The sequence below is a fragment of the Eumetopias jubatus genome, unplaced genomic scaffold, assembly GCF_037043125.1.
Source record: "Eumetopias jubatus isolate StellerSeaLion01/CBP00866 unplaced genomic scaffold, mEumJub1_p1.0 scaffold_3, whole genome shotgun sequence".
Taxonomy (NCBI): domain Eukaryota; kingdom Metazoa; phylum Chordata; class Mammalia; order Carnivora; family Otariidae; genus Eumetopias; species Eumetopias jubatus.
In genome coordinates this window covers 53,345,559-53,357,801 of record NW_028274809.1, presented here as the reverse complement: position 1 = coordinate 53,357,801, position 12,243 = coordinate 53,345,559, and the positions used below count along the sequence as shown (strand labels likewise).

The window sequence follows — 12,243 nt, the reverse complement described above, 5'->3', positions numbered from 1 at the left end:
GTAAATAAAATAGTGAGGAGAAAAACAAATCCAACTAGTTGAATAGGAAATGTTAACATAAATTTCCAGGCAATATTTGTTATAAATAAACATCTATGCCTCAGCAATTCCTTTTGCCTGGGTTCCCCCCACAACAGTCCACAGGGTTGAAGCCCTTATTTCCTTCAACAATCTGGGCAAACATCGCCTTATCAGAGATCTCTGACCTTCCTATGGAAAATTACCAACCACCCCACCCATATCATGACCACCATATCTCCCTACCATAATATCAGCCCTGTAAGAGTTCTGTTTTCTTCATGGTTTATTTCTAGTTCCTAGAACAGGTCTGTGCATATAATAGAAGCTCAATAAATATTTGTTACATTTAAAAAATTATCGACTTGAACAACTCTCTGTAAGGTCTGAACGACTCAGTAAATTGAATGATTTCCCATTTCTACATTTAGAAAAGAAATTATAAACTTAAAGTGAAGAAAATAAGTTAAAATTTCTAGTCCAGTTTTTGTCCTTTTTACCATCCCCAAAGATCAGTGTTCAGTTACAAAAATAAACTATTTTCCTTTAGGGCTTATAGCCTATGTGTTCCTTAAATCCAATTTGCTGAGCTTCATAGTTTTGTGAAATGCACTGCATGCATGATATACCTTCTAATGAGAACTCAGCACCTTCTAACCACCACAGTAGGAGACAACACTAAAAAGAATTTTTCCAGGCTGCCATATTACTTTTTTGTTGTTTTTTTTGCAGGGGCAGGAGGATAGGAGGAGAGGATATTTATTTATTTATATGGACTTTATTGTTATTTATATTCAAGTTTTTGAACAAAAATAGAAAACATTCTGAATCAGAAAATGTCTGAAAGTCAAACATTAAAGATGGTGGTCCCATTATTCTTGAAACCAGACATCAGCTAAAATGGACTTTAAGTACTTTAAAAGTGAGTAAGCACAAGCAGTCTATTTGGTAAGTAGGGTTAAATGTCAGCAAATCTAAAATTTCAGAGGCAATATTTTATTTCAAAAGTAATAAATAATATGGTCACATATTAATTGGTAAGAGATACAGTGATGGAAACCTTTAAAATTCTTATAAAAATTGGAATTATTTCACAGGCTGTTCACATTTCTCACGACTGTATGTTTTCCAATGACCTATTAATCTAAATTAAAAGTTAAACACACATTAACTTACCAACAATGATATAACTTCAAGGCTGAGAAAAAGCACTAATCACAAAGAATTTCAATTAAACGTTAATCTAGCAGTCCAGAGAGAAGAAATGTTATTGATGAGAGAAGTCCTAATTCTAAATAATATAGCTATGTATCTGTTTAAAAGACTAACATAATCTTAGCTTCACCAAAACACTCGTTAAAAAACTTACACATACCTATTTTGTTCAAGATGTTATATGAAACTGGAAATAATTCTTATTTTATAAAAAGGGTGACTCCTAAAAAAGTTTCATAGCATCTCATTAACAAAGCAAAAATATTACATTGCAATGGTTCATCTATTTTGGTCTCTAGTTATTAAAAAAAAAAAGCCACTAATAATTCATTATAATAGTTCTATAAACAGTTGGAAACATTATCAGGAAAAAAAATTTTGTCAATGAAAAAAATCACTGATTCAATGAGCATTTGATCATTTTATTAACAAAATATAAGCAAGAATTACATCCCTCTCTGGTGAAACTTTTCAAATAATTTTATGTGGAGGGCCTTGAGATGTATCAATTATAAAACATGTTAAAATGAAAAAATTTTTAAATGTACAAATACAAACCATTACTTTATACAAGAATTCTCTATAAAGTTCGTTAATGTAAAAAATAATTTGTTTCAACTGAATATAAGGCATGTTCAGTTTCTGGCATTTTGTAGCATCATTTTTTTTGCTTTGTTGGAGACTTTTCTCTTCGCCAGTCCTGATGTTTCTCTGGTTCTCTGGATTGTTTGGAGTATCTGCTAGATTTTCCCCATCGCCTTTCGGCACCATTCTGATACCTGTCTTCATCGCTTCTGGAACCTGAACGTTTTCGGTTCTTCTCTCTTGACCTTGATCTATCTTTTCTTATCACAGTTTCACTGTCCTTATTTCGGTGTCTGTGCTCATTTTCAGAAAAAGAATTTCTGCTCTCTCCTCTCTTCTTTTTGGGGTCACTGTGCTTATTTTCCAAATCTGCGTGTGCTTCTTGGTCTCTGTCATTCGTGATTCTACTGTAACTATTTCGTTCAGAAGGAACACCTCTGTCTGAAGTGTATTTTGTTATGGGATTTCTCCAATTTGGATCCCTTGAATTTTTATCTTTATGTTTTTCTGACCTTCTTTCTCTTTCAGTCCATGTTTCTTGATGCCTTTGCTCTGGCCTTCTTTCTTCTTGTTTCCTATCATGGGTTTGTTGTTTCCTGATCAATTTATCTACTTCTTTACTTCTGGTGTTCCCTTGTCCCTTCTTTCTTCTATTTGTAGCTGCAGGTGTAAAATGAAATAGTTAGCTTTTATTTTAATCTTTAATTTCATAATTTAACAATTACATTTATTGATCCATCGTAGGTTTATTAATTCAGACAAACTGGACACAAAATTAAATGATTGAATGGAAAGTCTGATGACAGAATATTTTATAAAATGAGTAATTTTTAAGTATATACATCATATCACCATTAGTTACCAAAGTACTGTTTTGATCTTTAGACTCAAAGCAGTAAACAGGAACTTTAAATAAACTGTAGCAAATGTAAAGTTTTTTATAAAGTGACTAACATTTCCACTTATAAAAAATACAGTGATCACACATGCCAGCAACATTATTCCCTAAAGGTGGGGGAGTGGGGTGCATGAGTTTGTTTAACATCATGAATATACATTTTTCAAATAAAAACCTCTTTCTACAAAAACAATAGTTCTGGGGCACCTGGGTGGCTCAGATGGTTAAGTGTCTGCCTTCAGCTCAGGTCATGATCCCAGGGTCCTGGGATCGAGTCCCGCATCGGGCTCCTTGCTCAGCGGGGGGACTGCTTCTCCCTCTCCCCCTCCCTCTCTCCCTGCTCATGCTCTCTCTCTCTATCTCAAGTGAATAAATAAAAAAATCTTAAAAAAACAAAACAAAACAAAACAATAGTTCTGCTGACCAGTGCTATCAGAGAAGCAGTTTCTGCACCAGGAAGAGAAGCTTGTTAAGACATATAATCATATGCTTTATGAGAGCTATGAAGGCTTGATTTCTGAGAAAACTCTTCTGAAATGGCCTAGAACAATTCAATCTCACTGATATAATCACAAATATAAATCTTAATCACAGTGAAATTTTAAGCTATAAAACAAATTTATTCACTTTATATCATTTCTTTTGGGTACATAAGTCAAAGTTGCTAAGATGACCAAAAGTTCTGTCAAATTCATACATATACAGAAAGAAGAAAATATGGTAGAAAACTGCCTACCTTCGTCCTCTCTCCATCTAAATCTCACTGTACCAACCTGTATTTCTTCTGCCAAATGCCTACCCTTGGCACAGTCCATTGGTTTGCCACTAAGGATTTATTTCTCTGGTTCTCAGCTGAGCTGCAGCTACCCAAGCAGAAACCATCTGGCTGTGTGCTAAATCAGCGTCTCTCTGACCCTACTCTACACCACTCTTTTTTTTTTGTGTTGCTGACACAAAACCCTGAGCCCTACCATAATATGCAACCTCCCCACTCTTTGGTGTTTGCTTTATAATTTTCTAATTTGGGGGCAGTTCATACTGTTTTTATGCTACTTAATATTTTACTAATAAAACTGAAAGCTTTCTACTGAAATTGTATGATGAGGCAAATTAATTCTGAATCGGCAAGATTCCTTATTGCAGCAATTCATGCTGTGTTATCATCTGTTCTCAAAACAGATACCATGAAATAACAAATTCTTTGGAATTAAAAGAGGTGAATATTAAATGAACAATGTTAATATATTTTAATTCAAGAATAAGACTTCCTGTGGGCAAATGCAATCTTGCTCTAACAATATAAAATACTGAGAGTCCCATAATTCTGGCTGCCACACAGTATCTAATACTCTTTTAAGTGCAACAAGCCAGAGAACAAGAGTATAAAGACTACTTTTTCCTGCCACTAAAATATGCATTAAAAAATAAGAAATGGTATGTGTTTTGGACAATTAAGACTATCTCTTATTCAGACTAAGATACTATGATGGAAGAAAACAGAGTTGACCCTGGGGAAAACACCACAGACCTTCTCAGAAAATGGCACATTTGAAAAAATCCTTTACTACTGTATTTCCACTTCCAGGGAGGATGAAGAAAGCTGTGGAAGACCAGTGCCCCTGCCAAAAACTACTAGAAATGCCAGATAAAAATTTAAAATCTTCTGCGTAAAGGCACTAAAGATCTTGAACAACTTGAGATTTTATAAAGAAAGGCAGTGCTCAAAGAAAAGGATAGGGGTATGATGAAAGAACAGAGGGGTCAACTTGCAGGAGCTCTTAATTGCCAAAGCTGAAATAACCTGAACAACAAAATAAATGACAGTAATGGAGTTTAACTAATTCAGATAAATATCCATGAGTCCACACTGATAAAATATACAGTTAATAAATAAATGTGGAGAGGGGAGAGGGACTTCTTCCTGCAGAAGAAATTCAATTACTAAATGCAGAAAAAAAAAAGCAAATGGAAAAACCACATTCGGCAAACACGACAGTAGTTAAGTATTGCAGACAAGATCCAAAGATGGATGCTAAAATAAAAGGGTGAAAGGTAGAGGAGAAAGAGAAGATTTGCATAGTATCAAATTATCTCCCTACAAAACATTAATTTACAGAGAAAAGGAGTTTCCATGAAGAAATCGAGCAGATATCACCTTAACTGAGTGATCAAAGTTAATGTCATCAATAAGACATATCAATATTATGAACTCCAAGATAAGATGCATTAAGAATACATTTCTATGGTATTCTGTCCAAAAATGCATAACCTCATTTTAATTATGTAAAAACATCAGACAGATATCCGTATTGAGGGACATTCTAAAAAATAAGTGACCAGAGGACTTCAAAAGTATCAAAGCTATTAAAACCAAGAAAAGCCTGAGAGGAACTATCACAGGATACAGAGGACTAAGAAGAAACTCAGTTCAATGCAAGTAGGATCCTGGAATAGGAAAAAGGACATTAATGGAAAATCTGGTGAAATTCAATTCAAATTCAAGAATTTGTTTAATGTATTGTTCCAATGTTAATTTCCTGGCTTTGAAAATTGAACTCTGGTTAGTACAATGCTAACATTAGGAGAAGTCGGGTGAAGGCTATATGGGAATTTTCTGTACTATCTGCAACTTTAAGTTGAATAAAGGCCAAGATTCAAGGAGGGCAGAACCATAGAGAGGTAAGCTGACAATCTACAGCCACTTTCTCCCTGTGAGCATCTGCTGATTCAGGGCTGCTGCTGAGGGACAGAGAGACCAACAGAGCTCTGACAGCTGCACAGGCCTGGAGAGACAAGAATGGAATTGAACTAGCTATTTGCAATACACACATGTCACAAAAGATACATATCCAGAAAATCTAAAGAACTCCTACAAATTAATAGAAGAGACAACTTCATAAAACAAAAAAGGGGGGGATAGCAAAAGACTGGGACAGCCACTTAACAAAAGAAAAATACCCAAATGGCCAATAAGAATATAAAATAGTGCTCAACTTCATTAGTGATTAAGAAAATACAAATTAAAACCACAATGCAATACCATTACACATCTACCAGAATGGTTAAAAAGAAGAAGACAGCCAACTGAAGTGTTGTGAGGATGGGAGCTACTGGAACTCTCAAACATGGCTGATGGGGGTATAAACTGAAATAACCACTTGCAAAACAGGCAGTTATCTACTAAAGCTAAATACACAAACAACCTACAACCCAGTGATTCCCAGTGATTCTCCAAGTACACACCCAACTGAAATGCACATATGTACATATACGTATATCTACCAAGTATGAATAAGAGTATTCACGGGAATACTATTTATAAATCTAAATTGCTGCTGAGTAAAAGGGATGTTAAATAGACTGTAGCATATTCATATAGTGGAAAACTACACAGCAGTAAGACTGAATGAACTATAACTAAATGCAGTATTACAGATGAATCTCACAAAAGTAATTGTGAAAGATAAGCCAGACATAAAGGAGTTCATAAAACATAGGTATAAAGTTAAAAGCAGGCACAATGAATTACGGAATTACAAATGAGAGCAGAAGCTGCCCTGGGGCAGTGGGAGGAGCCGCAGCAGCTGGTAACTCCGGTTACGGGTAGCTAGCACATGGATGTGTTCTCTTCATGAACATTTACACTCAGGAAGTACGCACCATGCATGGCACATGTCAATAACATAAACCCTCATTAATGTAAAAACTAAAATTTCTTTAAAATATAAACACCAGGAAAGCTATAAACTGGATTATAGGCATTATGAATGAATGGTATTTCAGTCATCACTCAAATAAGTATATGCCAATGAAACATCTTCATTTCTATGAAGAGGATGCCAATAGGTAATCTCAGCATTATAAATGATGCAATTCACTACAGACTCCAGCAGTGATAGATGATCATTTATATTATTAATCGTGGCTTTTAAACAACTGAATCTATAATAATAAAGCAATCAAATTATTTTGTTCCTTTGCTGTAAACATCACCAACAATGTACTTGTTAGAGAAGAGCCCAATCAATTATAAATGAGTTTCCATACCTGAGGCAGAGCTCTGACTACTGCAGGATGAAGAATCGCTCTCTTCACTGGAAGACTCTGAACTGCTGTCAGTGCTGTCCGAATCAGAGGCGGAGGAGTCAGACTCTGAAGAGGAGGATGCGGAAGAGGAAGAGGAGGGGGAGGATTTATTTGGCTCAACATCTGGTTTCTGTGCCACAATGACCTTTGGTGTATTTTTGAGATGCTCACGCAATTCATCCCTAATTAAAGATATAATATGTTAGTTTCTGCTTCGAAGGCAACTGTGAGATAATTGTATAAAATGAAAATAAAATTCCGAAAATTATCCTTACGTTAAACCTCCAAGACCTATAGAAGTAAAGAAGTTGATGGCAAACCGAGTGTTTCTTGGATTATCTCGGGGTAATAATCCTTCAAAAAATGGCTGGAGGGTTCTAAAACAAGAAAAAGTATGAACAAAAGAGAACACATTGTTTAAAGATAAAAAGGCAGTGTGCAGTCATTTTTCAGATTTTCTATGTATTATTAAATTAGTAAATGAAATACAATTAAGTAAGTGATTTATACCATTTTTTAGACTACATGCTATCTAAATGAAATGAGTAGGGTCAAGTCATAATTTACTAAACTTACAACAGAGGTTTTTTAAGAAAAGATTTATTTATTTATTTATTTATTTATTTATTTATTTATTTGAGAGAGAGCCTGCACAGGTGTGTGCATGGGGGGCGGGGCCTGAGGGAGAGAGGGAGAGAGAATCTCAAGCACACTCCCAATGGAGTGTAGAACTCAACACCAGGCTCAATCTCAAAACCCTGAGATCATGACCTGAGCGGAAACCAAGAGTCCGATGCTTAATTGACTGAGCCACCCAGGCATCCACAGAAGTTTTTAAAAACTTTTTTATACATCACACATACACACATATTGTAGACTATATACAACATACACACACGCATATATATGTAGTATGTGAATATACATAATAGAGTTGTGTGTGTGTGTGTATATATATATATATATACACACACACATACACGCACACACAGTACTGTGCATGGCACTGGGGGATGGGGAAAAAGTAGTCAACGAAAGCGCAAAATCATGGATGAAGCCTGCATATAATTATTATTTCTAGCAGGGGAACAAACAAAAAACATTAACAATACAAGGTGGTTTGGACATGTTGTTCTGAGTACCACATTGAATGACTAACCAGCAATGTCAGGACAAACTGTTTCATAGAAAAAGGTGACATATAAGAAGAATAATTAAGAGTTTTGCTGGATAGACCAAGAGAGGGGATTTCTAGCTCTGGAAATGGAGGTAAGGAAGCACGAATGAGCTGAGCAATGTTGGTTCAGCCTGTGGAGAGGGAGGAGATAAACCTGGTGAAGTAGACAGGGACCAATAAGTTAGTCTATGAAGCTAAGGGGAGCAGAATGACTAGCCCAGAGAGGGCATGTTGAACCCAGAATGGAAACTGTGGCAAAGAGGAGTGGTAGGCTGAGGAGTAGAGACCATGAAGAGTGAGGCAGAATGAGAAGAAAGTGAGGAGCCACAGTGAGCAAGTGGTCAACTGTGTAAGTAAGGCTGGGAAGTCCAGGGGCATGAGGACTGAGAAAAAGTACTTGACTTGACAGGTAGTCACTAAGAAATCTGAAAGGACGATTCAGCAGTGTGAATACAGTAGAAGTCAATGTGAGTGGCAATGGGTAATCTGAATAAACAGGAAATAAGAAAGCTGAGATAGGGATTACACGATAGTCCTGGAACAAGACTCTCATTCAGTGTAATAATTTGAACAATTACATGACTGGGTCATCTAAATATATTTACAATTATCCACTGATAACAAAAATTAATTAATTTTCTAACGTTCAAAATTAGGGTTAAAAATGAAAATAAAACTGTAAGTAGTACTCATTATTGGAAAACTCCAGCGAACATACAAAAGAATTCCATGTGTTCTAACTAAAAGAGGCATTGATTCTGTGTTTTCTCTACTGCAACTAAAACCCAACATTAAAAACTGCATGTTGTCCTGTGCTACAGAACATGAGATTCAGAGTAGTAATTAGTGGATGAAGAAAGTCCTAGAGGCTTAACTATTACTTTTACAACCAAGTGTGGACTTATGTTGCTATAATGGAAGAAAATTCCTGAGGACAGTTAGAATAAAAAGTGCATAATGATAAACTTACTCATCCTTTAATCTTGCATTAAGTTTAGGAAGACCCATATATTCACAAAGTTCTTGGAAAAATATTTTAACAAAAATTCTACTGGATGATGTAGTGGTTTCTTCACTTAGCTTTATACATTCAAGAACCTGAAAATTAAAATTAAAAGACAATTTTATTTTGTTCAAAAAACAAATTGACCAACATTTATAACTCTAAGTGTCTCTAAAGAATTATCCATGAATATCTTTCTTTGTCCTAGGAAGTATTACTTCTTGGCAAAGTTTAAGACTACCTCTCTATGCTAATTTTCGTAACGCTAAGATACTACAGAAATAGTTCATTCTTTCTTGAGTAATGTGCTTTTTATAGCAGAGATATATTCTGCTGTGAGTATATAATGCTGAAGCAAAGATTACTAGCTCCTAAAACTCACTCATCAAAATGTGGATATATATAAGGGTTTGGGGCAAAATGCCACTTAGAGCATTAGGCTATAGTTTTGTGTAGTACATATACAATAAGGGTAAAGACAGGAAGAGTGATGGCTTGTTCTGAATACTAAGATTGAGGCTTAAAAACTGAAGCCATAGAGAGATGTTTTAGGACAAATAAAACTAAAAGTAACCTCCAGTCTTTATGAGTTCTTTGTTCCAGGAACCCATCTGCTTCAATTGGTTAAAACCTTGATTTCATTTTCATTCCCAGAGGGGGAAAAAGAAGTAAAAATATTATTATAATCAGGCTCCTAGGTGAGCTTAAAAAATGCTTATTAATGCAGCTAGACATACTTAGTACTTACAATATTACAACAATCTAATGTTTATGAGGTCACTTTGCTGCCTCATTCTACCATCAGGTTGTGGTATTCTACAATGTGATCCTCTTCTTTCTTTCCTCTTGGATGTAATTTCTTTCTTTCAACTTCACTTTTCTTATAACCTATCACTTGTTATTTCGTATTGGTGCTATGGGCATATCTTACCTTATGTATTTCTTATATGGTATGCTTCTTGAAAGCAGAGATCATATATAATTCACTTTGGATGCCCAGTATCTCTCTCAAGTGACTAGGCACATACATAGCTGGTAACTAAATGAATGGTTGTTGGATGAACAGCAGTTGTACAATAAATTCCAGCTTCATGAATGCATTTCAAATTCCAATCCAGTATATATCTGTGTATCAAGGATATCTCATCTTGTTCTAAAGAACTGACTACATGATGCATGGATCACCAAGCTATTGATGTATGTGGGTATGAGTGTGTATTCACGTGTGCACACCTAGAGAAGATGAAAATCTCTATTTTCCCTGAAAACACCATTAAGCCATCACTATTAAAAAGGACTGTGATGTTTGGACTGTTAAAATCACCTAGGATGGTATTTCTTATACTCATGTTATTTACTTAGCTTCTCGATCCCATGTTATATGAATAAAACCTCAAAGATAGCCATTACAGTAAAAGTTTGCTATACATTTCATTTTTAAAAGTACATTTCCTACATAGGAAAAGTATGGTTATATTATACCCTATTAAGGAATAATGGGATTAGGAAGGAAGTATAAATATCAACCCATCTACTTACACTCCATGGAAGTGAATCAGTATATAAAAGGTGAGCAAACATCTTAGCAACATTTCTCAATTTGTTTGTTTCCAAGCGATGGATGGTATCATATTGTTCTTTGAATATACTTTCAAAGGATTCCATGTATTCTTTTTTTAGCATGCAAAATCGCTAATAAAAAAAATTGAATGTCAGTACCACTAAAAATTGACTCTCAATACCATTATGAGCATATCTGATCCTTCTAAATTTACTGAATCAAAAATTAGTAAATATTTTATATATCATATCACTCAATCTTTTTGTGCTGTATGATGGAATGCTTAAAAAAGAAGGTAATATATATATCATCCTTATTTACCTGGGGTTTATATGCTAAAACAAAATTATACAAGTAGCTTATCATAGACACATACATTTGCATACTATGTAAATATATTTCTCTGTGGGTAGAGTTTAGATTTAAAAACTTATTTTAGCTCATGCTCTATTTGTGCTGCCTGAACATGTACTAACAGAAACTACTTTGAGATTTTTGAAAAGGCAACATTTAATTGTCCTCTTTGGGAAATTGTTACAAAGCACACAGAATTTCAAAAAGTTCTGGAAGAGTCATATGCAATGTTAAGGCACTACAAAATGAAGTAGGAAAGGAGGAAACTAAAGAGGATGGGAAACCTGAGGAAGGGAAGAGCAACGAGCTTTTAGCAAAGATTTGCTATTATATTAGACAAGACCACAAGGCAGACACATTAATTCACAATATTCATGTTAAGGATTCCCTTAGTGATTCTATTACATTCCAACAAGAAAAATGAGGCTGGAACTCACCCCAGCTAATAAGCCAAAAAATTTCTCATATGTCCTTTGTTGGGCACAACAGTCAAGTATCATGTTGCAGAGTTCTTTCTATTTGGAGGAAAAAACTGCATTAATGATTCAGAACACAATGAATCTATGCTATATGATAATTTATCAATATGATAGAGACAGCCTGAATTTTTAAATAAGGTTTTAAATATACAAAACTTCCAAAGCTTTGTGAGCTTGTTAAGACAAAATTAAAAAATTCAGTCTATGTCAAGCCTATAGTTTTTTAAAGCCTTCAGCTTAGCTGACAGTTTTCATAGTCATCCATGCTAATTAGATTGATTACAAAATTCTAAATTCATATTAAGTATGAACTACTTCAAGAAAATCTACTATATGAAACAGATACACCATGAAGAGACTGAATAGACTGTATTCTAAAAAGTTTCTACACAAAATCTTGAAAAATATAGATCATCAATATGCCACCTAACAATTCAGATATACACCTTTAAACTCAATTATTAAGGAATATATTTAATTAGTATGGGAAAATTAGAACATGAGTCTTCATAGAAGCATAAATAAGCACAGCTACAACATTAACTTAAATGACACTCTGGTTAATAAAGAAAAAATATTTTTACAAGAACAAAGAAAAAAACACCTCTGTGGCCGGATTTCCTAGCCTTAAAATAAATGTTACACATAAACATCTATCTATTGATAAATCTATACAAATAGATCAAATCATTCCATAACTGCTGGAGTAATATATTGTCTAATCAGCTATTTATGTGCCTTGAAAACTCCTGTGTAAAAATTCTCTTGAACTAATAAATGCAAGAGTAAATCCAGGACCAGGAAATACCATCATCACAAATGATTTATAATTTTAAAATACTGTTAATGAAATATGTATTGATTATA

At 34.5% G+C, this 12,243-nt stretch overlaps 1 protein-coding gene across 2 annotated transcripts in view; it reads right to left on the bottom strand.

The window, feature by feature from the left end:
- Positions 1 to 1,661: 1,661 nt before the first annotated feature.
- CWC22 (CWC22 spliceosome associated protein) overlaps positions 1,662 to 12,243 on the bottom strand; it is a 64,875-nt gene continuing 54,293 nt past the window's right edge. For both annotated transcript variants that reach the window (XM_028125308.2, XM_028125314.2), the window contains 6 exons: positions 11,335 to 11,412; positions 10,522 to 10,674; positions 8,950 to 9,077; positions 7,078 to 7,179; positions 6,764 to 6,984; positions 1,662 to 2,478 (listed from right to left, as the gene is read on the bottom strand). In XM_028125308.2, coding sequence (XP_027981109.1) covers positions 1,892 to 2,478; positions 6,764 to 6,984; positions 7,078 to 7,179; positions 8,950 to 9,077; positions 10,522 to 10,674; positions 11,335 to 11,412 — 1,269 coding nt within the window. In that variant the 3' untranslated portion in view covers positions 1,662 to 1,891. The remainder of the gene's footprint in view (positions 2,479 to 6,763; positions 6,985 to 7,077; positions 7,180 to 8,949; positions 9,078 to 10,521; positions 10,675 to 11,334; positions 11,413 to 12,243) is intronic.